The sequence below is a fragment of the Ornithodoros turicata genome, chromosome 6, assembly GCF_037126465.1.
Source record: "Ornithodoros turicata isolate Travis chromosome 6, ASM3712646v1, whole genome shotgun sequence".
Taxonomy (NCBI): Eukaryota; Metazoa; Arthropoda; class Arachnida; order Ixodida; family Argasidae; genus Ornithodoros; species Ornithodoros turicata.
The window spans coordinates 12,478,557-12,503,868 of NC_088206.1; the positions used below are offsets into that span (position 1 = coordinate 12,478,557).

General features: G+C 48.0%; 2 protein-coding genes across 7 annotated transcripts in view; one reads left to right on the forward strand and one right to left on the reverse strand.

Annotated features, from left to right (window-relative positions):
* Positions 1–2,250: 2,250 nt before the first annotated feature.
* Positions 2,251–7,515, forward strand: LOC135397499 (uncharacterized). Its single transcript, XM_064629103.1, has one exon. The coding sequence runs from the start codon at positions 2,251–2,253 to the stop codon at positions 7,513–7,515; it is 5,265 nt and encodes a 1,754-aa protein (XP_064485173.1).
* An 8,325-nt stretch (positions 7,516–15,840) lies between these two features.
* Positions 15,841–25,312, reverse strand: part of LOC135399107 (orexin/Hypocretin receptor type 1-like) — a 109,730-nt gene continuing 100,258 nt past the window's right edge. For 3 of the 6 annotated variants that reach the window (XM_064630811.1, XM_064630812.1, XM_064630813.1), the window contains 3 exons: positions 21,020–21,611; positions 16,707–16,857; positions 15,841–16,560 (listed from right to left, as the gene is read on the reverse strand). In XM_064630811.1, the coding sequence (XP_064486881.1) occupies positions 16,757–16,857; positions 21,020–21,611 (693 nt within the window). In that variant the 3' untranslated portion in view covers positions 15,841–16,560; positions 16,707–16,756. Of the gene's footprint in view, positions 16,561–16,706; positions 16,858–17,132; positions 19,354–21,019; positions 21,612–25,312 lie in introns of those variants that run through there. The other 3 variants (XM_064630815.1, XM_064630814.1, XM_064630816.1) reach the window with 3 other exon arrangements.

Sequence of the window (25,312 nt, forward strand, 5' to 3'; positions counted from 1 at the left end):
TTTTGTCTGAAGCGTCGTCTGTAATGCCGTATAAAAGAGCGTTAAAATGACCGTGTTCACTTTCATTCAGTTTATTCCGTCAACATTTTTCGTGTCTCTTACAGAAATATTTCACAATGCACAGCCTACCGCGTCAGATGAGGAGGACTTCACTACTCTGCTCCTGTGTAAGTTCTCTCGTAAATTTCTCCAAAATTTTTGCTTTAACCCGTAAAAATGATGTCTCTTGAACACATATCACAATTACGCCCTTGCGCAATTTAAAGATTTACCGGTCATCTCTCTCATTTCTTTTCGAAGGGCGCCGTCTCAAATGTTGTCCGACCATGCAGCCACTCTATTGGAAATACCGACCGCACACATAGCACCACTTTTTCAAGAACCCTTGCGACGACCTACGTAGTTACGCCTGTTCCCAGATACCAGGTTTCAACGTTAACTGTTGACGACAGGACGACGCAAAGGCACCAACTCTCTTAACAACCGATGCGGGTCTTCGTATGACAACTTACCGTACACTCTCCTAGCAATGGCACAAAAGAACGGCCACTTTCTGCTACAGTGACCCTGAAGTCATGCAGTCGTAAAAACAGGTGTGCGCGTACAATTTTAAGTTTGTAGCACTCAGAGCATGCGGTGGGTGACAGTTAATAGAGAGTTTTCGTACGTCGTACGCAAAGACGATAGCGTACGTAACAGATAGCGTTGGTGGTTCTGCGCACTGCGTGAAGCTCTCTTTCTGTTATAGGCGTGCGCAGAACCATCAACGCTATCCCTTACGTACGCAAAGGCGATAACGTACGGTACACAAAAATTCTCCAATGAAACCAATCCAAATGGAAGTCGTACGGTGTGACTCTTCCGAGGCGTGGTCCGGCTGTTGCTCGCCGATGAGATTACGTGTGGCTTTTTTACTTACCGTAATTTCACGCGTATAAGCCACACCGCAGATAATCCGCAGGACCCGTTTTTAGGAACGTTTTGAAAATTTTCGGGCAGATAAGCCGTGGGCAATACGACGCGACTGATTTGTGCGACAAGGGGTACCTTGTAGAAGGTCATAAACCCTGTGGTACATACTCCAGGGTCGGCATGGTATACAACGAAAGAAGGCAGTCCTAGTGTTCTACCAAGATCGGATTGTGCCCTTGTTGTGTGGTTTTCATGGATCGACGGGTCAGTGGCCTTCCAGAAGACACGAATCACTGTCACCACTTTCGTTGAAGCTGCTTGGGGGAAGGCACCAGGAAGGTCAGTCTTCTTGAATGCGGACGCGCCCCTATTATGCATTGTTCGTGCATTGGCAGGGCGGTGCTGTTCCAGAGACAGTGTCGGACCTTTAGTTAAAACCGGCGTATGGGGAAAATAGCAGGGAAAAATAGTCATCAGATAAGCTGCATCAGATAAGCTGGTGGATAAGCCGCAGAGCGCCCGTGAAAAAAACACCAAAAAAGAATCGCGCATATACCACGGCCATTATGCGCGAAATTGCGGTACACATCGAGACTATCCTGAAACTTATCTTAAAGGACATCAGTATGATCCATCTTGAGATGGATCATGGATGGAGAGATGGTACTTAGACCACGGCCCTTTCGTGACGGGGGAAAGAGAAAGGACGTAGAATGTGCGTCGGGGGTAATCTATGAGGTTCCATTGAGCTGTGGAAAAAGCTATATTGGGCAGACGGGCAGATGCCTGGGCACGTGTCAAAGGGAACACCGCAACAGCAAAACAGTAGACAAGGGAATTGCATTCCACAGATAGTGGGTGCGATGGAATGTATAGCAGAACGACAGTAAATGGGCATAATGTAAAACCCCCCGAGACTAGGGAACACGAAAGGACAGACGCAACACGAAGCACGTTACAGAAAAGCAAAGGGTGTTGAGAATTGACTATGAATGTGTTGGGGTTTTTGTTTTGGCTTGTACTGTTTTGTTGGCTTATTGGCTGTTGGCTTGTACTGGCGTTGTTTTGGCTTGTGACGAAGGAGGAAGAGGAAGACGGAAGCTCGCTCGAAAGCGCACGGGGAATATCATTTTTTTTTTTGTTGTTCTTAACGTTGTAGAACGAGTAGGATGGCTCGGAGCAACTGCCTCCAATAAACGGATTTTGGAAGAAGTTCGTCTATCTCGCTTTAAGGTTCTGCTACAAAGAAAAGTTGGTGCCGAAACCCGGGAGTAGCCGAACGTCAGCGACATATCAACGACATCAACGTGATAGACGACTACGTGGACCAGCCTTGCAATGGAACGTCTGAAGCGGAAGCGAGGTGCGATTCGAGCAGCTGCAACGATACTTATTGACGGAATACAACAACTACTCGACGGACCACATTCACCCAGCCTCAGAGGTGATCTTCAGGAGAAGCTAGATCTCCTGAAAGTAAAAGAAACTGCCCTGGAGGAACTGAATCTCGCCATTGAAGAAATGGTATTGGACGACAAAGTCTACGACGAAGAGATTGCAGGCTCCCAGACATACCAGGACAGGATATGCGTAGCGAAATCCCGAGCTGTACAAAAACTGAACATGGAATACGGCCGAGAACTTGCTGACGGATCGAGAAGACATGGCCAAGGCGGGGGAGATTACAGCACACTGGAGACTAGAGGTAGCGGTACGAGAACCGTTACAGTGAAGCTACCGAAATTGGAAATCCCACGATTTAACGGCGACCTCCGGAACTGGAATAGTTTTTGGGACCAATTTGATTCTACGATAAACAGCAATCAGTCAATTGCAAAGGTGGACAAGTTCAAGTATCTGCGTAGCTACCTCACTGACAAAGCTGCAACGGCGGTGAGTGGACTGTCACTGACTGCAGAGAACTATGACATCGCTTTGGACTTGTTGAAAGAAAGGTTCAACAAGAAAAGTCTCATCATCGATGCGCACATGTCACGCCTGTTGACTCTGACTAAAGTCAGCGACTCCAGTCAAGTAATGAAGCTCCGCGAGCTGTATGACGCCGTCATGACTGGTGTCCGCTCTCTTGAAGCTCTCGACGTTGCGCAAACGTCTTACGGTGTTCTCCTACTTTCTGCGCTAAGGAAGGCTGTTCCCAGCGACCTCAACCTTGAATACGACCGGAAACACCTCGATGGGGAAGAGGATTTGACCTCGTATTTAGAGTTCCTGAGAATTGAAGTATCCAGTCGAGAGAGAGTTTACGACACGACCACAAAACCCGAAGGACGCAAGGGTATGATCGAGAAGCAGTGGCAGTGGCCACAGAAGCCTCCTCCGACCGGGGCTGCATTGACTGTTGCTGCAGAGACGACAAAATGCATATTTTGTGAATCCAACGAACACACTTTGGAGAATTGTGACGCTCCAATTTCGATTCAAGAGAAGAAAGAGAAACTGAAATCCCAAATGCGATGTTTTCGCTGCGGCCGACAGTATCATCGTTCGAGGGATTGTAGGAATGCCAGCAGACTTCGATGTCTTAAATGCGGAAGACGCCATCTCACCGTTATGTGTGATCCGATAAACCAGCCTACTTCCGTGGAGTCTTCAGCCTTGGCTACGTCGGCAAGCTTAAGCACTGCAAGTTCTGCTGGTGTCACCATACTGCTCCAAACCCTTCGAGCCTGGGCGGAAAGTGAGACCGAACGGCAATTGGTTCGTGTGCTTCTTGATGGCGGAAGCCAAAGATCATTTATCAAGCAATCACTCTCGAAGAAACTCAACTGTCAACCAGTAGGGGAGGAACAAATATCGCTGTACACCTTTGGAACGGAATGCGCCAGGCAGAGGAAGTGTCGTCGGGTTCAGATTTGGCTCCGAAGTCAGTACGACAGAAGTGAGCTACGTATAGAAGCATTGGAAATGCCCGATATTTGTAACGACGTAATGCAACTACCAAGCACGGATTTGGTTTCCAACCTTCATCGGGCCGGAATGCGTGTGGGTGACCTTTCTGTTGGAAACGTTCATTGTGAGCCTGGCATCGGTATACTTGTAGGCGCCGACTATTACTGGCGGACCGTTACTGGCGAGATACAGCACATCAGCGAGGACCTGGTAGCGGCAAACACTGTTTTTGGATGGACAGTACAGGGCCCATCGTCTTCAAGTTCAACTACAATATGTACGAACGTAGGAGTCATGCGGGTAAACGTCGAGTCTCAAGAAACGGAATTGTGCAATGAATTACGGAAATTTTGGGACTTGGAACATATCGGGATTCAGACGGACAGTAACCCGACGCATCAGGACGCCGTGTTTCAAGCTTTCAAGTCGACCATGAAGAACGTGAGCGGCAGATATCAGGTCGCACTGCCGTGGAAGACTGTGCACCCGTATTTACCGTCAAACGAAGAAGTAGCAAGGAAGAGGCTCTTTTCTTTAACGAAACAAATTACCAAGAATGAACACATGGCTGCCGAGTATGACAAGGCGATCAGACAGTATTTAGATGATGGTCATGCAGAAAAGGTTCTTCTCCCTCATGAAGTGGATGGGCCAACATATTACATGCCCCACCATGCCGTTGTCAAGCACGAAAGGGAAACCACCAAAATGCGCATCGTTTTCGATGCCTCTTCCAGTGCTCCCGGTTGTCCCTCGTTGAACGACGTTTTGGATTCTGGACCAAACCTTAATCCTGACTTGCTGGCAGTACTAATGAGGTTCCGAAAACAACGGATTGGAGTCGTTGCTGACATTGAGAAGGCTTTTCTCCAGATTTCCTTGAACAAGACTGATCGTGACGCCTTTCGGTTTTTTTGGTATGATGCGACGCCGAAACGTGATGTCACCGAACGAGAAATTGAGGTCTGGAGGATGACCCGTGTCCCATTTGGAGCCTCATCCAGTCCCTTCATTATGGCTGCTACGCTTCGTTGTCATTTTGAGAGTACTTCTTCGGCAGATCCATCTCTGAAGTCCCTGTGTGAGACGTTGAACGAGAGTTTCTACGTCGACGATTTGGTGACGAGCGTTGCCACACGGAATGAAGGGGAGCGGTTTTCCAGAGATGCTAACGAGGTCGTCAGGACAGCTGGAATGAAGCTACGAAAGTGGACGACGAACTCGCCGGATCTACAGAGTGAGTTCAGGAGAAGCAGCGAACAAGACGCGGAGGCTAATTCTCATTACAAGTCAAAAAAGGTTTTAGGACTCAGCTGGAACACCGCAACGGACACACTTCTGCTTTCCATGGACTCTCTTGTGAAATTCATCACCTACAAGACGGACACCAAGCGCTGCCTGCTGCAAGCAACCGCAAGAATTTTTGATCCTTTGGGGTTCCTTGCACCATACACTATCAAGGCGAAGATTCTTTTCCAACGAGTATGGGAGCAAGGACTCGGATGGGATGATCTACTGCCAGATGATCTCCTGTCTGAATGGCTGCGGTGGACGAAAGGGATCCCGGACGTCGCTCAAATAGCCGTACCCAGAGCACTTATAACCGAGGGACCAACAGCGAAGCACTCTGTGCATTGCTTTTGTGACGCTAGTATTCAAGCATACGGCGCCGTTGTGTACCTGAGGACGGAAACGGATGCCGGCACTGTCAACGTGAAGATTATAGCTGCTAAGGCTAGAGTAGCCCCGCTGAAGCGCGTTACGTTGCCACGTTTGGAGCTCCTTGCAGCGCTGATCGGAGCGCGGCTAACTCACTACATTGTCGGTGCACTCCACTTTGAACGCTTCCCTGCGATATTTTGGAGCGATTCGAGTGTAGCGCTCTGCTGGATCAAGGCCAATGCAAGTCGATGGAAACCCTTCGTTGCAAACAGAGTAGTAGAAATACAAGGCCTTTGCGATCCCTCTACATGGCACTACTGTCCAGGGGAACAAAATCCTGCCGACCTACTCACGCGAGGTGTTTTACCCAGGCAACTGCAAAACAATGAATTTTGGTGGACTGGACCAAAATGGTTGTCATCCATTGACATGGTCGGCTCGGTACCAGAGCCCAGAGCTCCTGGAACACCCACAGACATCGTCAATACTGAAGCGAAGGCGGTGGAAGTTACGGTTGCGGTTGTAAAGGGGGATCAATGTGCTCTCTTCGACCTCACCAAGCATAGTTCCTTCCTTCGTGTACTACGGATAACAGCGTGGATCAAACGGTTTATTTTGAATTGTAAACGACCACATGAAAAGGTATCTGGGCCTCTCCTTACTGAAGAAATAAATGAGGCAGAAAAGTACTGGATTCGTCAGGTTCAACGTGAATGTTTCTCAGACGAATACGAAGTCCTGGCCAGTAACGGTGGAAGGATATCCTCAACTTCTCCGCTCCTTAAACTATCCCCCTACTTGGATCAAGATGGAATCCTTCGTTTGAAAGGAAGACTTCAAGAGAGCGAGGGATATGCATCGCAGAAGCAACCGATTATTTTACCGAAACATCACGACTTCACAAAGAAGTTAATAATGCGTACGCATCTTCGTTTGCTTCATGGAGGTGTACGAGACACGCTTGTTGAGCTACGTGAGACATACTGGGTCATCAGTGGTAGACAAGCGGTGAAGGCTATGCTTCATCGTTGCCTGACGTGTCAAAAGTGGCGCGCGAAGCCTGCGGAAGAGCCAATGGCACCACTCCCGAGGGATCGAGTTACCAAGGACGAACCTTTTTCAGTGGTGGGAGTTGATTTTGCCGGGCCTCTCTACTACAAGGGTGCTACCACTGATTGCAAGTCCTACATAGTAGTGTTTACCTGCGCCATCACGAGAGCTGTTCACTTGGAAATCGTCACGGACCTGAGCACGGCGACATTTCTGCTAGCTTTTCGGAGGTTCGTGTCAAGAAGGGGTGTCTGTCATACAGTTTATTCGGACAACGCCCTGACCTTCAAACGCGCATCTAAAGATCTTCGGCAGTTATGGAGCTCACTTCGTAGCGAAGAAGCTAAAAATTATTTCTCCAGCATTCGACTTCATTGGAAATTCATTGTGGAAAAGGCTGCATGGTGGGGAGGATTCTACGAGAGAATGGTGCGGTCGGTCAAGACATCTCTTCGAAAGGTTCTTGGAAGGAGCAGTTTAACACTTCCTGAACTCACCACCGTGCTCACCGAAACTGAAGCGACTATCAACTCCCGACCGATTACTTTCGTCTATGCGGAATCAGAGGAGCCGGAGCCATTGACACCGTCGCACCTTTTAATTGGAAAACGGCTGACGCGACTGCCACCCTTCGTCACTTCAGCGCAGTTGCCTACTGGAACTCAGCAGCGACTGCAGAGGGCAATGCGGTACCGCGAGTCGCTACTGGAACGGTTTTGGCGAAGATGGCGGAGTGACTACTTACAGGAACTACGGACTGCTCATTGGCAACGCGTTTCAGGCTCAACTGACTTACAGACCGACACGTTGGTTCTCCTGAAGGAAGATAGGGTCCCTCGCGGCCTATGGAAGATCTGTCGAATCGTAAAGACGTTTCCAGGTAGAGACGGACATGTCCGTTCATGTGTCGTGCAACTTCCGACCGGTGGAACTTTAAGGCGTGCAATACAGCACTTGTTCCCATTGGAGATCCAAGAATGAGCAAACTCATTGCGGGGGAGTGTGTTGAGAATTGACTATGAATGTGTTGGGGTTTTTGTTTTGGCTTGTACTGTTTTGTTGGCTTATTGGCTGTTGGCTTGTACTGGCGTTGTTTTGGCTTGTGACGAAGGAGGAAGAGGAAGACGGAAGCTCGCTCGAAAGCGCACGGGGAATATCATTTTTTTTTTTGTTGTTCTTAACGTTGTAGAACGAGTAGGATGGCTCGGAGCAACTGCCTCCAATAAACGGATTTTGGAAGAAGTTCGTCTATCTCGCTTTAAGGTTCTGCTACAAAGGGAGAGAGAGAGATATGGGAAGCCCTGCTGATTGGTAAAGACAGTGACACCTGTGCTAGTACATTCCCCAGGGCGTCAGTCATGACGATGCCCACATCTGTGAGGCTGACAACGGCGCGCCCTTTCATCATCACCATCACCACCACCACCACCACCGAGAGTATCATACTATCGGAGAGGGAAAGGGAGTTCCTGCTCCAGTGATAAAAATGTATTTGACAGTCCATATTGTTGGAAGTGAATGTTCCATGTTGTGTCGGCTGTGTTCGTCTTTTTTAGCGCTTTTATCGCCAAGGCAGAGAGACATATCGTGTCATTGGTTAATCGGGTGCACTTTAGATTAGGGAATGATCAAGTTGCCTTGGAGTATCTTGTTTTCTGACTGGAATAGTATCAAAGTATGTAGTTGAAACGTATATTTTTAGTTGAAGCGCCAAGATGGGTAATGTGTTCAGTATAGGCAAGAAAGACTCGATAGACTCACTATGTGCGAGGAATAATCAGTGACGAAATCAATATATCACAAAGATAAGCACGCAGAGAACTGTTTCTGCCGTTCAGAGATAGATCTATATGGAAATAACCGAGGAGCTAGATGTGATGTGATGTGACGTGATAAAGAAAAAAAAAATGGGGATGTGAGTTTCGACGAAGTCGAACTGGCTACCCCAGTACACTTCCACACAGAAAGTACAAGCAGATGATGAGATGATGAAAAAAACAAAGAGGAGCTAGAAGAAAGTGGTTCCCAATAGCTTGCTGTGCGCTCATAGTTTCATTGCGTCAATGACTATCTCTTCTAATGCCTTGAGTGCTCGGCATCAGCCCTCGAGCTTTAAAAAAAATCTACCATCTCGAGTCCGTAGCTGTGCGCTCATTACAACGATCATTAGAACGGCACCGGAATTTGGGGGACAAAAACTGCAGCGTAATAACTTCGAAGTTTCTACGTGAGGACAGGTTGTCGTGTTAGCATATTTAAACCGCGCAGTGCAGGCGTGCTATTTCCCGGAAAAGACACTGCACTTCACTGCAGTATAAACTTTAAGGCCGTCGATGTGTTGTCCTTCCTTATAACCACAGAGACCAGTGTTTCAGGCTAGCGAGCCTCCTAGGCAACAATGAATGAGTGCTATAGTAATACGCTGCTTCCTCCGTGGCTATTGTGCCTTTCATGTGCACGATTTTTCATTGATACAAGATGTAAAACAACGCATTGACACAACATGTAAAAAAAAAAAAAACGAAGGAGCTATGATAGCTGTATAGCAGTGGTAGCCAAGGTCGTGGTCAGAATCAAGGTCAAGGTCACTAGGAGGTGGTGGGTTCGAATCCTACCACCGGCTGCGCTGTCTGAGGTTTTCCCTGGGTTTTCCGAAGACTTTCCAGACGAACGTCGGCACAGTTCCCCCTGAAGTCGGCCCAGGACGTATACTAACCCCCCTGTCCCCCACTCCTTCCTGCTGCCCTTTCTCCATCTGTCCACATGTACGCCGATCATAGCCACAGTTGCTTCGCGGCGTTAACACGGAATAAAGAAACAGCTGCATAGATGATGCATTTGCAGGTCGGCCACGCGAGAATATAGGTAACTACTTAGATGACTGGTTGCTTTTTAGTTAGAAGTTTTCGGGGAACATGAGACTACAGAATTGGAGCCAGTCATTATTTAAAGCCACCCTCTTTTTTTAAAAAAAATCTGGGAATGGGCACGTACTTTTGAGATCTCTATCACCAAACGTTGCTACGCAAATGAGCCGATACCGAAACCAAGCGCATCGAGAGCGCAAAGCAGGACACGACCTTCGCCGTCGATTCCGTATCTGGGCACCGAAGTGCTTGATCTGGCAAGCAGATCCTAAAATCAGCGCCATCCTTTCAAAACACATGGGGCTCCGACACGGACTGGGCGCTCTTCTTCCCGGGCTCGCAACGCGCTTGTTTCGGTTTCAGCTCGCCTGCACAGCGATATTTGCTGGTGGATATATGAGAGTACATACGTGCTCGCTGCACGATTGTGAAAAACAACGACAACAAAGAGAGAGAGAACAGGGTGGCTTTAAATAATGACTGGCTACAATGTATATCACCCTCCCCCGAAAACTTTTAATTTGTCAATTAATGAATTCAGGTAATTGTCATTACATACTTTTTTCGTCATTCTCTTCCGCCTGGTCTCATAACTCCTTTCCTTTCTTTCCTTCTTTTCCTTTTCCTTTTTTTAGAATAGCGAGCCGGCTCTCTGCCTGGCTAACCTTTTTTCTCCTTTTTTTCTTAATAAATATATACCCCCCTAACTCATTTGCAAAAAAGACACCTATGCATGTTTCATAGCTTTTGTTATTAAAAATCTGCATCGAATATAGTATGAACGAAAAAGAAACACCCAGTACAGAGTGCGCATAGCGCCTTTATTGGATTGGATTGGATATGAAAGAAAAATATGGAGAGGTTAGTCCGAACCCAGTCAAGACTGGCTACTCCAAAACACGTTTGTCGGTGGAACAATAGAGCGGCGGCGGTTGTCTACAATGTACGGCTCACCTGTCATGACCACGACCTACTGGATTATAGCGACCATGTCATAAGCACCCCTTCCCAGGGGCGCATTTGGAGGCTAGCGGCGGTGCTTCTCACTGGCACGGTAATTGCTTCCTCAATTTCTACAGTACTTTTGTACTGTTTGCTTGTCGGCACAGTTCCCTTAGACGTCGGCCCAGGACGCACATTCCCCCAGGGCGTCAGTCGTGACGATGCCCGCTTCTGTGAGGCCGACAACGGCGACACCCTTTCAATACCACCACCACCACCACCACCAGCTTACCTTAGCATTTTGTACAAGCGGTGGATGTTCCACGAGAGATGCTTCTTTCTGAAGTTGATTATCATCATCATTTTACGATTTTCTTTCTTTTTTTTTGTTCATCAGAGCTTGTGCTGTCGTCTGCTACGGTAGTCGTACATCCGCTTCTGCGCGTTCGAAATTCAAATTTCCATTGTCCAATCACGATGTACTTCTCGCGGGTCGAGGAATAGCGCCCCTAGCGGATCGTGCGGACTGGCTTCTCATAGGCCCATTATAACCGCCAGCGCCACCACCACCACATGGTCGTTCTAATCCAGCAGGTCGTGGTCATGACTACGTGTCTATCTGTGTGTGCTCCATACATTAGATTTCTATCGCGCTCATATAATATTTACTTTCTGGCATATTCGGAGGGCGTCTTTCGGAGTTTATTGTTTTTCGAGAATTCGGAGTTTTTCGTCGTTTACTTTTTTACAACCCAGTTAATATTTCAAATTCGGAGAACAAGCGACAGCCTTGAAACGACGCACTCGCGAGAGGAATGAGAAGTCGCCCTGCAGAAACGCTTACTGATTATGCGCCAGAACTTTGCAGAACGACTTTTTTTTCTACGATCACCTACCGCTGGAGAAAACAAATGCTTTCCAAGTAAGGCTGTCAAATGGCCGAAATGCCCACAAAATGTCCTTCAATTGGGTCAACCACTTGGAGAACCACTACTGTTTTTCAAGACAGCCCATAACCGCCACGCAGTTTAAATTCAGTAGACCACACTTGGTCGTTTATGAGCAAAAACACACTCACAAACAAAAAAGATGAAAAAGAATGTTGAACGAGTGCCAACCCGCACCGTGACACTACAACGCATGGCGCACTTCCATCTATGACATTACAACACAAAATAAATATTTGTGCGCCGAGTAATGCAATACACTCCAGCTTATATATAGAGTGGACGACGACGTGCGAGAAATATAGCTCCGCAAAAACTGCTTGTACACGCAAAAGATAAACTATACTCGAGTCTATATGCGTGTCGGCGCGCTGCGATATTCTACCATATTTCAACGCAGCCAGCGAGGGGACAGCCAAATGCACTTCGATATGCTTTCGTGTGTGTCACCGAAGAATGTGGAGACGGCAGTCCGGCCTTGTATTTGCGAATGATGATGAACAATCGATTCTTTGGTATATTACTTATCGACGTGTTTGTGTTTGTGGTCTGGATCTCATGCGGGGAAACACGTTATTGCGCGGGGGAACGTCTAGAGGTCGCTCTGAGATGGTATGTTGTTCACGTGGCTTCGGGCCGGTATTTTTCTGGGAGCGCTCCGGACACAACAGTGGGCAGACGATGCGACGGCCCTGCTCGCTCTATTTCGATCTTCTTAATTGTGACTTATTGCGCCGCATTACTGTCTCGTCGAAATGTGTATCTATGAGAACCCCATAAGTATGGGGTCCCGGATTGTCGGATTAATCCGAAAAAATCCGAAATACGTACACAGATAAAAAAAAAATTGCACTTCGGATCGAAAAACTCCGCTTTGGTGGGGTTAATATCTGAGCTATCAGCGAGAAAGTTGTGCATTGAAGACTTATTTATAGTATTTTGTGCGTTTCGTGTGCCGCCGCGAGTGCCCGGAATCGCGCGTCATCTCAAAACTTTCTCTATCACGTGGAATTTTCCTTTTATGGAGACACTTGTCACTTTTCCTTGCTCGTTCTTTTTGTCGGTGCCACATATCACATCACAGCACCAGTTTCTTCCTCCGGATTGCAGAGACTAACCGAGGTAAATAAATATAAAACCCGAAAAACTCCGATTCATTAGAAAATCATAAACTCCGAAAAACGCCCTCCGGTAATGACTAAAAATAAACTCTGAAAACCCGGAACCCTACCTGTAAGGCCCCACTTCACTTTCATCGGCTCGCTAAAAGAGCGGGGGTGGGGGTGGGGGGGGGGGGGTAGCGCTCGGTTGTTTCTCCTGCGTACATCACGTCAGTGCAGCGAAGCACGCTGTACAGGAAACTGCAACGGACACAGACGGACACACTATAGTCTTGTCTTTAGTTTTCATCAGTAACGCTTCTGCAAAGAAAAACACTCGAAAAATACTTCAAGAAGCGACTTCGTGGAAAGCATGGGACAAGGCTAGGTTGTCCTGTGGTGCTAGCTCGAAGCAACTGTGGCTATAAGCGGAAGAAAGGACAGCAGAAAGGAGTGCGCGCCAGGGGGTTAGTATGCGTCCTGGGCAGACTTCAGGGGGAACTGGGCTGACACTCGTCTGGAAAGTCTTCGGAAAACCCAGGGAAAACCTCAGACAGCACAGTCGGTGGTAGGATTCCCGCTGCTGTGTGTTGCAAGGTAAAGCCTCCCTCAGGGCCCACAAAGTATTTCTTTTTTTTTTTTTTTTTTCATAATCACCCAACCAGCCGAGCTACTGGTTAACTGGAGAAGCAACGACCTTAATGCTGTACAAGGTTGATTCAGGACTTCGTTTCGGCGGGTGACCTGCGTCACTCCGGCGACCAACACCATCGCCCCTTCACAGGCTCCAGCTGAACGTCCTGTACAGAGGCTCGACTTTTGAAGAGAATCGAATTGGTTCGGTAAATCGATTCGGAATTGTGAAGGTTCTGGGCCGCTGACCAGTACATCATAAGCACCAGCACTGTAGCCACCAGTGACGTTCCTCAAGAAAATTCGCTTTAGAGACAGTCATTACAGATTAGTTTCGGTAGATTAGATTAGTGTCCGTAGCCAATACTAATGTTATGAGACCTCTGTGACCACAGCACACGATGATCACGTCAGCCAGCACCAGGCAGCGGTCCGGTGACAACATGAACGACTGCCTCGGAGCACTTCGGGTTCCGGGCTGCGTCACCGAGGAACACTGGGACAGAGATATATGCCTCGTAGGCATTTCGTAACTTTGCTGCAGCTAGGTGTATATGGACACTGGGCGTCAGCCCGATGTCGCAATTACTAGAGAGCGGAAATTTTACCATCTTCATGATCTAAGGCTACCTCTCAATTATTATCTATACATCTCTAGCGTTTTCTTCTCACAGATACTGCCCAGAATCTGTACCTCTCCCTTCTCGGTTTCTTTGTTATATTTCTTTATACAGGTTGTATAAATACTGCGCCAACTAACCAGCACCGGTCTGGTGACGACGTGCGTCAGCATATTTTCCTTCGTGACAATCACTCGCTCATTGTAAGAAATTTTTACTTCTGTGCTCGAGAAGCAACACCTGTTCTTTCGTTCCTTTAACTTGTCGCACTCTGATAATATTCGCGAAAACAAAATCGGCACAAGCGTAACACGAATACCGAATTGACGCGTAGTTCAGCATTATTAGAAAGACACGAGAAACCTAGTACGTCAGTAGAAGGAACTAAATTAAACCAGAGATAACCGTTTGCACTCAACAACATGCCGCCCTCATTGTTCAGATTATTTCTAAAAAAAAAAAAAATCCGAACTCAGTAGAAGTTGCACTTCCTAACAAGAGGAATGGTGATTTTTGCCTTACAGAAAACCACTTTCATGCCATAATTCGGAAGTTGGAAGCGAGACCTAACATTGGACGGCAAGGTGACGCCATATTGCTCGCCATCTCCTCCTCCCCCCCGCGCTTTTCACGGTGTCAACTAATTAAATTTCCCCCGTCCATTCAGGAACTGCTTCTCAGCTTACTGCCTTCCATTTATAAATCCCGTGAAGATCGTACAGGGTCGTACCACTCGACAATGCCCAAATAAACTATTCAATAAATCCCTTCGGGCCGTAGACAACTTTGTCCAGAGGGAGAAGATAGTACAAAGAGGAGGAGGAAATCAAGAGAGAGAGGAAAGGGAGAGAGAGAGAGAGACAGAGAGAGGGGGAGAGATATTTAATTTAAAACGTTGGTGCCTATACCCATTATGTTCTACTGCCTCAAGCATGCAGCTGCGGCACCGCTGTGGTGTAACGGTCAGCCTAGAAAGGTCTACATCCAGTAATTATAAGTTTGCATAACTCGCCTCGCCTGGAGCACGGGTGGATATTTGATTAAATGGATTACGTTGTGGAGTGGTTCGGTTGAGAGTGAGAATTTAGGATTGAACAGCTATTTGAAAATGAACTGCGAAGAAACGAAGAAGAAAATAGCGTTCGAACATTTCACTATATAGTTCACCATAATTTCACTTCACACTCGCAGTCTTCTTTTTCATTTAAATATGTCGCGCACGTGTGTAGTACACCTTATGGAAACGCATTCATATCAAATTATTTAATTTCATTTTTTCATTTCATTTATTAACTTGCCTATAAACGGCCCCGGAGCCTATAAGACGATAATTGACTATAGATAGATACATGTTAGAAAGAAAAAAAAAGCAAAGTAAAGCAGAGCGAAAATATTTCGCACGGTGATTTTTGAGGGACAGTTTGACGAATGAGGCAGAGTTTCGATCCACGTTAAACGTAACCTCTCGTTGCTCCTTTAATGGATGAAGTACGCAGCCAGGCGTTCAATACGCAGAGGCTCGTAAGATGACATATATGATACAAGATGACAAGATGATGATAGATATGCGCCGCCTTACCTTTCTCATGACTCGTTTTTCGTAATAACATTCAAATAAAGCGTATTGCGCGTCTAAGACGACAAGGGCGCCGCCGACGGTGATCAACGAAGCATTGGTGAAGCGTCACATGGAAAGACTAACGCTGATATGCGTGACGTATCCTGCTAGGGAAGTGCTCTAAATATTTCGTGTTCATTAGCCTTCTACGTCCATGCAACGCAAAGTGACAAAACTCGAGTAGGTACTAAACACTTACGGCTGTATTCTTAAACGATCCTCGTCTCGGCACCGCGGCTCGACTCCTGCGAGTGAAGCGGTGAGGAAGCGCTCCTTCACTTGAGGCGCTATCGGGTGTCAAGGAAACGTTGGCGCTACGCCAGTAGCGCGCTCGTGAGGAGCATCTCGAGTGGGAGGCCAAGTCGAGGATCGTTTCAGAATACGGCCGTTAGAGTGGGAGCGCCAAAAACGTGGAAGAATAATAGCCCATCTCTACCTCTGAGAGCCGTCTAAGAGAAAGAAAGAAAGAAAGAAAGAAAGAAAGAAAGAAAGAAAGAGAGAAATTGAGGTAACAATATTCTACGGCAAAATCACTTCTGCAAACTATCAGGACTATAGACTCGGACCAAAAGACCCGGACCAAGTTCGAAACATATTTTTTTACTGCAGCACTTCGCAGTACAACGAACATTCACACATTTGTTTTTTTCGAGTTCACGGTACACTGGCAACGTCCTTGTGGCACTTTTACACAATCCAATCCAGTCCAGCTTTTCTTCGGAAATGATCGCACGAAATTTTCCATCGTCAGTATGAACGTAGAAAAAATAACACATTCATGATGAGCAATGCCCGCGTGATAACTCCGAGGGTTATGAAGACGGGAAATATAGCGAAACCCGCCCTCCTTCTTGACGCGGTTCAGCGACGCAGCTGCAGCGGCAAGAATGTGATGCATGGGGCTCGTCATGTATCTAGAACCATCCTAGCCTCCTGCAGCTTTTCATCGTTTTCTGTCGTGATAATTCTTCGTGAGATAAGAGGGCAATTTGTACACCATTAAGATGACACGACAGTTATTACAAAATGGCAATGAGAAATGAGAGAAGTATTCTACATCAAGCATTATTTACTGCACCCAAACGATGCATAAGCGTCGGAGAGAGGAGACATGACTCCATAACACGAACCACTATAAGAGTCATCCTGTTTTACACCTCACTTTCTTGTCCTCCTCTAAATGTAGCAAATATATCGTACTTACGGCAGGCGCTCTGTGATTGGACCAGTTTCAGGCCCTTCGCAACTGAGAGTGAGGTCATCGGGAAAAGTGTGCACTTGATCATCAACCAACGGGTCCTATGTACAAAGCTTGAAATAAGAAAACCTGGAATCATCTTCTCGGTGACTGTTCCTATGGGACATCAGAGTAGAGCACCGAACACAAGTTCTGTTTGGTGGCGTGTTGCTTTTTCTGTCGAGAAATTCAGCTACAGTCACTTCACCTGGGCAGTTTAGGACGATATGTCTCCGAGGGTGAAGTTGCAGACGACAGCTAGAGTTCAGATGTCGTCTGCTCATCGCGAACTGCACCACACAGGAGGACTCGCTTGAAGAGCCACCGGAATGAATTGCTGTATTCTTTTCGGAATTTACCTGTGGACAAGTAAGAAATGGTTATACTGATTAACTCACGATATTTCTAAGACATACAAATGGGAAATTTACATATTAAAGCTCGTCGTCAATGTTTCGTCTGCGTACTCAATCACGACCTTCTGCATAGCCATGTGAGTGCGTGGCATTTGTAAAGATGCTGCACCTCAACTAAAGATAAGTGGGAAAATAATTGTTCTTCGTAAACCGTTACTGAGGAAGCAGCGACAAATTCCGTTCACCACATGCATAACGACCTTTAAAGGGACTGTTACCATAAGAAGCGCAGAGCGTCTGTATCCTGTTTGTGAAGTGCAATCTGCAAGAAAGCTTTCTCGATGTCTGCCACCATGCCTATGCGATGCATTCGAAACCTTAAGAGCAGAGAAAGGATGTCAGAGTTCAAGTTTGGACCGGCGTGCAGAACTTGGTTCAGGGATAGAAAACCCGGAGCACTCGATGAGGCGTCGAATACAATTCTAACCTTCGTAGTCTCCCTCTCGCGTCTGATAACTGCATGATGTGGCATGTAATATTCCGGGGCAGCAACAGGTGATGGTGATGCTGCATCAATACGCTCGGCATGACCGTTAATGAGATACTGTCGTATCACCTGATCGTATTCGTTCATGACCTCTTGATCTCTCAAAAGAGTACGAGTTGCGCTGCGTAACCGCTGCTCCGCTACAGCCTTGTTGTTTCCCAGTCGTGAGACGAAGTCTTCATTCCACGGCAGGCGTACTGTATAACGACCATCTTCAAATCTGGTTGTGTCCTGAAACCTCTGGAAACTTCATGCTTCTTGCTCTCCGACTCTTCACTGTCAACAATACCAAGGTGCTCTAACTCCCAGAAAGACTGCAGCGCATTGGAGACCTCGTCGTGGTTAACGCTGGACACTTGCACATGTAGGACGTTAGACTCGTAACCTGATTGCTTTCCCGTAGGGCCTTGTAGAGTCCACCCGAAAATGGTTTCCATGCCGATGAGATTGTCACGAACTCGTACTTGTCTCCCTGCGACAACGGACCCATAGAAATCTGCTCCTACGAGTATCAGTATTTCAGGTGACGCGTCAGCGAACGTAGCTTCATCTGCTAAAGACATTCCCTCGGACTTCAGCTGAGCAAGAGATTTCCGGTCAATATTAGGAAGATTGCCGATGCAGATTTCTGGTATCTCAAGAGCTTCGATGCAAACTTCCTCGGAAGTATACTGCGACCGAAGCCTGACTTTGACCCTACGATGCAACGATTCGGTTCCAGCCTTGCCTACCGTATTGATTACCAAATGCTCTTTCCCAACAGTCGGTAATTGCAACTTCTTGGACAGTGTTCGCTTAACGAAACTTCTTTGACTTCCCCCATATATGAGGATACGGACGCACTTCTCCTTTCCTCCGGCCGCGCAAACGACTACTTGCGCAGTCTGCAGCAGGACTATGTCCTGTCGCAAACCTGTACGTTGCCACGTGCCACTTGCGAGTACCGTCCCTCCAGACCTTGCTACTGTACTCTTCTGCTTGCACAGCACCGTTAAGTGTCGTCCATTACCTTTTCTGCATTTGAGGCTACGAAATGATCGGCAGACCTTTGCTGTATGATACTGTTTGCCGCATCGGAAGCATCTGTGGCTGCTACGAAGCCTTTCTTCCAACTCTGCCACATTTGCTTGTAAGTTGCAATTCAGCATCTCGTGATCATTCCCGCAAAAGAGGCAGGGCTCCGTCTTGTCACGATTGGTAGTCGGTTTCCTGGCTTCGACGCCAAGAGCGGAGGCGGACGATAGTCTTTAAGAAGAAGTTTGCCGTAACTTCCTCTGGGTCGTCTGAATAGGCCTCCTCGTGTCGTAGACACTATCTCCTGTAGCCAGTGGCAGTTGCTCCCTGCACTCAGCTTCCATCTTGATAAAGTCTAGCAACTTCGTGAGAAGTATCTCATACCGATCTTCTGCCGATGTAGTTCCAAGCGATTGTTCGTCGCCGTGAACCTTCCTCTGGAAGCTGAGAATCATATCTTGCGGAACCGCTTGTTGTAGAACAGGAAACAGTAGAGAGCAAAACGACTTTGAGGTAGTACCCAGCGCTTCTAAACTCCTCATATGAGCCTTCACTGTGTCGTGAAGACGTCTCAGTTCGAGAACATTGCGGGAGAAGCGTATTGGCTGAAGACCTAGCAACCGCTTCAGATGAAACTGTACCAGCATGTTTGGATTTCCAAATCTTTCCTTAATCATCTTGACCGCAGTGTCGTACATATCTCCCGTCAGCTGGAGGCCCTTTATTGAAGCTGCAGCCTCGCCAGTAAGAACCGCTGTCAGGTAGGACATCTTCTCGTTGTTCGACAAGGAAGCATTGCTGTCTACCAGGGATTCGAACCTTATCCAGAATTCCTGCCAGTGCTCTTGACTGCCATTATATTTGAGGAGTTCCAACTTCGGTAACTGCGGTCTGTGACGGCTATCTCCTACAGTTCGACTACGTTCTCCAATGGGAAGCGCCAGCTCACCAGGATTTCTGGACTCCAGTATGGAACCACCTCTCAAAGACTGCGCGACGATATGTTTCTTCAGTAAGCAGGTGATGGTGGTTACCCGGTCTTGATAGTCGATCATCCTCTCAAGTTCCGCTTCAACCTCCTCGACTGTAAACATAGACTCCAACTTTCTGTCCACGTCATCCAGGCTGGCTGAGAATTTGACGATGCGCTCAAGCAGTACCTCACAACGAGTGGTGTGATCCTGAGAGCTTCCAACGACCTGCATAGCTTGCTCGGCTTCATTCAGTACAGTGGTCAATCTCTGCCGAAACGACTTCCTCTTTTGCAGGAGGAAAACCCTCGAAGTCGATTCCTGTGACGCCTCCGTCATCGTGCTGGCCTGTGAATGTCCTCCACTCTCAAGTCCCTAGCAGGGGTTCCCGGGTTTCGGCACCAAATTTGTGTAGAGGAAGAGCCAGACGATCGGAGCCAGAGCAAAACGTTTACTGAGAAAAACCCAAAAGGAATAATAATGCACGCCCTCTTAGCTCGGGGATTAGTTCGCACGAGCCCAGCTGTTTGTCCACATCTTCCTTAACAGGGACTATGAAACGCTTCTCTTTCGTTTTTGTTTGTCAGAGGTTTGTCAAGGGTGTTCCTCGACACGCAGCCAGAGCATTACGTTCGGCAAGCGAACGTTTTTTGCGCGAGAGAACTGAAATTATGTACCGAAATTATACGAAGATGATACCCCTTAGCGACGCGCCATGGCGATCGAGCGGTTTGGTCCTGTCACCGCTGTGCCCGATTACGTCACCAACGACGTCACCGCTCGCTGCATTGTACGCCCATGGTTGCCTCCTCGCCGCTTTTGCGCAAGCCGCGTGTAAACCCACCGTAAGGAGGCATCCCAGGACCCCGCAATGTAGTATTCAAGAAGCGAAAGGAGAAATGCGAGAGGAAGGAGGAACGTGGAGGAGGAGGGCTCCATTTCAATCACATGTGGTAAAAACGAAAGAAAACGCCGCGTTTTAATCGGGAGAAACACAAGAAAAACCGTTCTCAGGAAATTTTGGGGAAATTTCGTAAAGGGACTGTCGCATCCGGAAACCCGTCTATGAAACAGATACCACATCGTCCGACAATCCACATGGCTAATTTTTTCGTCCGAAAAGTGCTTAGATATTACATAAACAGATTTCATAGACCAGCACTGCTTCCGCGGCTGCAGAAGCTCCGGCGGCGTGACGCCACTCCCTAAGCGGAGCAGAGAGAGCGCGCAGCGCTCAGAAGAGGAGAGGCGTTGTCTTGATGCTCCGTAACTTTATGAGACGCCCGGCATTCCTGTTCTCAAGGCCACGCCCTCATTGGTTCTGAGGGAGTGACGTTTTCTCGTTTTTCCAGAGAGGGAATTCCGGCATACTCTCAACATCCGACGTCTGCTCTCGTCATATATATTCCGTCGAATAACAGTCAAACTACGCCTGCTCTTTGGCGTGGGATTTTCGATACCGTGGTTACTGGTCCAGGAGGGATAAAATGACGCTATAGTTTCCAAATCCACTGGAACGGATGCGACCGTCCCTTTAAGCAAAAATTCTAGCATGACCACTTTGACCTTGACCACTATCCCTTTGCCCCACGTGCCTTCCCCACAGGCATTAAAGAGAGTAAGAAGACATTACCGCTCATGAAGTTATACACGATCGGGTTGATCGCCGAATTGAAATAGCACAACCAGTGAGACAGCAGCGACGCCACACTCATCAGCGGCGTCTGCGGTAAATCCGTCGTGTAGCGCAGCAAATTGAGCGTATGCACTGGCATGTAGCACAGTCCAAACAGAGTCACCACTGCCAACAACATCTTGGCTGCCTTCCTCCTGGCCAACGTCTGTGGAGGCGGCAGTCCATTACGACATTCCTGCAGGGCGGGAAGGCGCCACAGAACACGAGCTATCTGGTAGTACACCGCAGACATGAGCGTGAAGGGAACCACGTAGAGCAAGAACACCAGGCACACCTGGTAGACGCTCGTATAACCAGGGGACCAGGTGTACGTGCAGTCGGTCAGGTAGATCGTACCGGGAACGGGGCCTCGACGAGTGTCCAGGACAACCAGCTCAGGCAGTACCATGAGACAAGAGACGCACCATATGGTGCTGATGGCGGCGCGTGCTCCAGGGGTGCCCGGGGCGTGCAGGGGTCGGCAGATGGCGCGCCACCGGTCCACAGAGATGAAGGTTAGGGTTAGCACGGAGACGGACACGGACACACACTGAGAAAGAAGAGAAAATGAAAGAGTATATTAGGTAGGTTACCATACATTAGGTTAGGCGAATAGGTGACGTGAACATGAACTGTTACATGGTAAGGTCAGGGGTGTCCCTTTCCGACTCTCAGATCAATCAGGAAGTGCGGAATTCATGTTCGGTGTCTTCACAGCTGTCATTTATTGTAGTGTGCTAAGCGAGAACGAATTCAAGTGGCTTCGAAAACCCAAACAATTTTCAGAAATTTACTGGTGTTCAGTATGAATTCAGATTCAGATTCCTTTATTTCCAAAGGCACATAATTATATACAATAGAAGCGGGGCTGTGAGGGCGAGTCCTGCATATATATAGAGCTGAGCGAAAGAATACAGGTTCTTCATTTTTAACAAATACAAACTTTATGCAAAAAAATATGGCAGAATTAACGCGCATCCTTCGCGCTATTTAACCAACAGCGACAGCTGTCGGGTCCACCTGAGACATTACAACGTTAAAGTCACTGGATTGGGGAAAGTAACGCCATCTTTTCCCTTCCCGCCACGACCTTGGAACAAAAATGGCGACCGCAGCATGGGTTGGCATGCTACGGCCGCCATTAATGGTCCAAGGTCGCGGTGGCAAAGATCAGAGGATGGCGGCACTTTCCCCGATCCAGTGACTTCATACAACGTGAGACTGTGGCGCCCTCTGTGAGGCGCTGCCGGAAGCGCTTTACTGGATGCTTCCATGGGATGCTTGAGACCACCGTGCTTCGACACTCTTGCACCGACTCCAGAATCACCCCATCCCCCTTTATATCTCCACTTTACAGCTATCGCTGTAATATGTGTGGAGCAATGCCGTATTCGTGCAGGTGGGTATTCTGTGCAACGTAGTATGTATCTAGTAGATGACGTGGGCTACGTAACCTTGAGCCTGAGGACTGGCAGCGAAGACAAGCAGCAGACGGAGGAAGCTCTGACATAGACGAGGCTTTCTGAGCTTTGCCTTCAGAGCCTCGATCGTCTACTTCTTCGAGAGAAAGCACTTCGTGCACTTCATAACTGGCACGTTGGATGATAAGAAACGTCCCAGAGGATCTTTCACCGAAAAATACTCGATAACTCCTTTGACATCTACTTTAGCCTACACTCCATCTCATGTCCTCCCATTCCAGCTACATTCGTCACGCTACTCGCACGAGTGACGCCGACTGCTCTACCGCCATTACTGCCTCCACTACCAGCCAGAGGGAACATGAGAGGAGAGAAGTTGACGGGAGTTCTATACAAAGCGCCGTGCCTCACTCTTGTGAAGCTCCTATATTTCACTTCACCTCCGGCAGATGGCATTGCGCTTGGTAGGCCACATTCTACCTTTTATGCTCCACAAGCCAAGTCGAAGCCAACATAAGGCCACAACTATGGACTCAGAAAATTATTCGTGTCCGGAAAAAACACGGAAAGAACGGCCACGAAAAGCAAGACTACGTAATTTAATTCCCTCACACTTTCTGTAACTTGCTTTTTCGCCAACCATGGTAACACGAAGGCGCGTGCATCTTGAACGTTATGAAACGAAATATTGGCGAGCCAGCCGCCGCCATGCAACTCCCACGAGCAAGTCGGCCTTCGCCTGACTAACCTTTCCTCCCTTTTTCTTTTTTCAATAAACACATCCCCCCCCCCCCCACGAGCAAAGACGTTGAGTCTACAACACAGACGCCCCCCAGCGGAAGCTATAAGGCTTCCTCTAAAAGGACAGTGTATTCGTGATATTTGCCTTGAGGCTACGCTCTGCAAACATCAGAAGGCAACTCAAACGAACGCCTCGCTTGAATTGAGCAAGGCGCTGATATAGCTTTGCATTGTGCGGTGCACCAGCATATCATATTGCATTTGTTCATCATCCCGCAGCGAAAACTGAGCCGGCATACACACACATGGCGGCGCATTGCCTTATTTGAAGGAACCCAATTTGCAATGTGAACGACGTAAAGCAGTTTGCAGCCTTGGCGCTGGTGTGTTATACGGAATGAAAGGTACACAATTGATTACGAAATACGTTCGTGCAGAACCACACGAGGAAGAACTTTGATTTTGTAGTTGCGTTTATGGCTTTGCGAGACAAGGTCCACCAAAGTCTTTCCCTTGTGAGTTCTGAGACGGCTGCTCTTTTTGAGCTTCATCAGAGCTCCTTGTGTCATCGTCGTCTGTGTGTTGGGTATATGTGTGTGTGTGTGTGTGTGTGTGTGTGTGTGTGTGTGCCTGTTCACTGAACCACACGATATGAGTCTGCGATAGCTAGATGACTAGGTTCCACAAATTTACGCCAACTCAACGTGTAGCCGCACAGCTATCGGCACTTGTGCACGCCATAAGTGGTCCTGGTTCGCGAGCTGTCATCACTCATATTCATTAAACGGTTCCACAATGTGGAACGTGGCCATGTTTATTCGTTGCTACAATTGGTGACCGGGACTGTTCTCGAACACCAGCACCGAGTCGCCCGTGAGTGTATTGCATGTAGTCCAGTGCCGCTGACCTCTATTAGCCTGTGATGATTGGGGGGCACCCACTGGTGGCCTCGTGGCCAGCATTCAGCTTCGCCAAACTGCGGTTGCTCATTTAGTCTGGTCAGTTCCAGAACTAGACAGATGGTTACTGACTTACCGTCGTATTCTCAGTCAGCCCTGAGGGATCCCTCTGCTTCGAGGGACATAGCTTCCAGTACCTTTGGCAACGCATTGGGCACGCGTTCGTTGCACGTGCAGGAAGCGCTTCCAAACCTACTGAAAGGGTACCTGGAAGCGCAGGGATCCCACAGGGCTGACTGAGAATACGGCGGTTGGACGGCAATCAGACTGGCTATGTCATCTCTATGCTATATCCACCTCGCTGTGCCGTTCTACCGCCTATGGCAAGACACCCACCATCCGAGCAGCGTCAACCACCTTCTATGCATGGCCTCTGATGGTTGAAAAGTTGATATGTAAATTTAAGCTTCCGCTGGTACCACCGCTCCTTCAGCGCAGTTGGTCTTATACACTCTTCACAACCACTAGCCTGCGCGTGCCTCAGGGCTTCCTGGGGAGCGTTCCTCACCATTTCGTAGCTTCGCAAGTTCGCATTTGCTCCGCCTTCGCCTGCGGTGCGTGGGTGGCTGTTGAATGGTCAGAGGCGTGTTCACACCGCCACGTCGTAGACTCGGAAGTTTGCGTTCACTCCGCAAATCACCATAGCAGCAGGCCGGCCACGTGGTACGCTTCGCGGAGGAGCCGTTCCCTGCCAGCCCGTGAGACTATGAACGTCGGCGTTAGTAGACGAGACTGAACGACGGAAATAATTCGATGTTCGACGTTCGCGTTGGAAGCACATTTTTGCGTGCTCTTAAATAAGGAAGGCATGGCTGATCACGACACAGTGCGAAGATACCGCAGTCATAAGGATGCCTTCGCTATCACGTGGGGGTAAAGGAACAAAGAGATCATGGTAACAAAAGTGTTCCGAATTAATCCTGCTAGCATTGTGTTAATACTAGTGTACACAATCCAAGTAAGCTATCTGTCGTGCCATATCCTGATGACACGAAAATATCAATCCTGTGTCATATCTTTCATGCAGTATTTTCGTGAAGCTTCAGGTATCGCGAATAAAACACAAGCAGCCAACTGACGATAAATGTAGAACGGATTGTAGAACGGATTGTAGAACGGAAAGAGATGGT

Coding starts and splice junctions, on each gene's coding strand:
- LOC135397499 (XM_064629103.1), top strand. CDS start 2,251: ATGGAACGTCTGAAGCGGAAGCGAGGTGCGATTCGAGCAGCTGCAACG.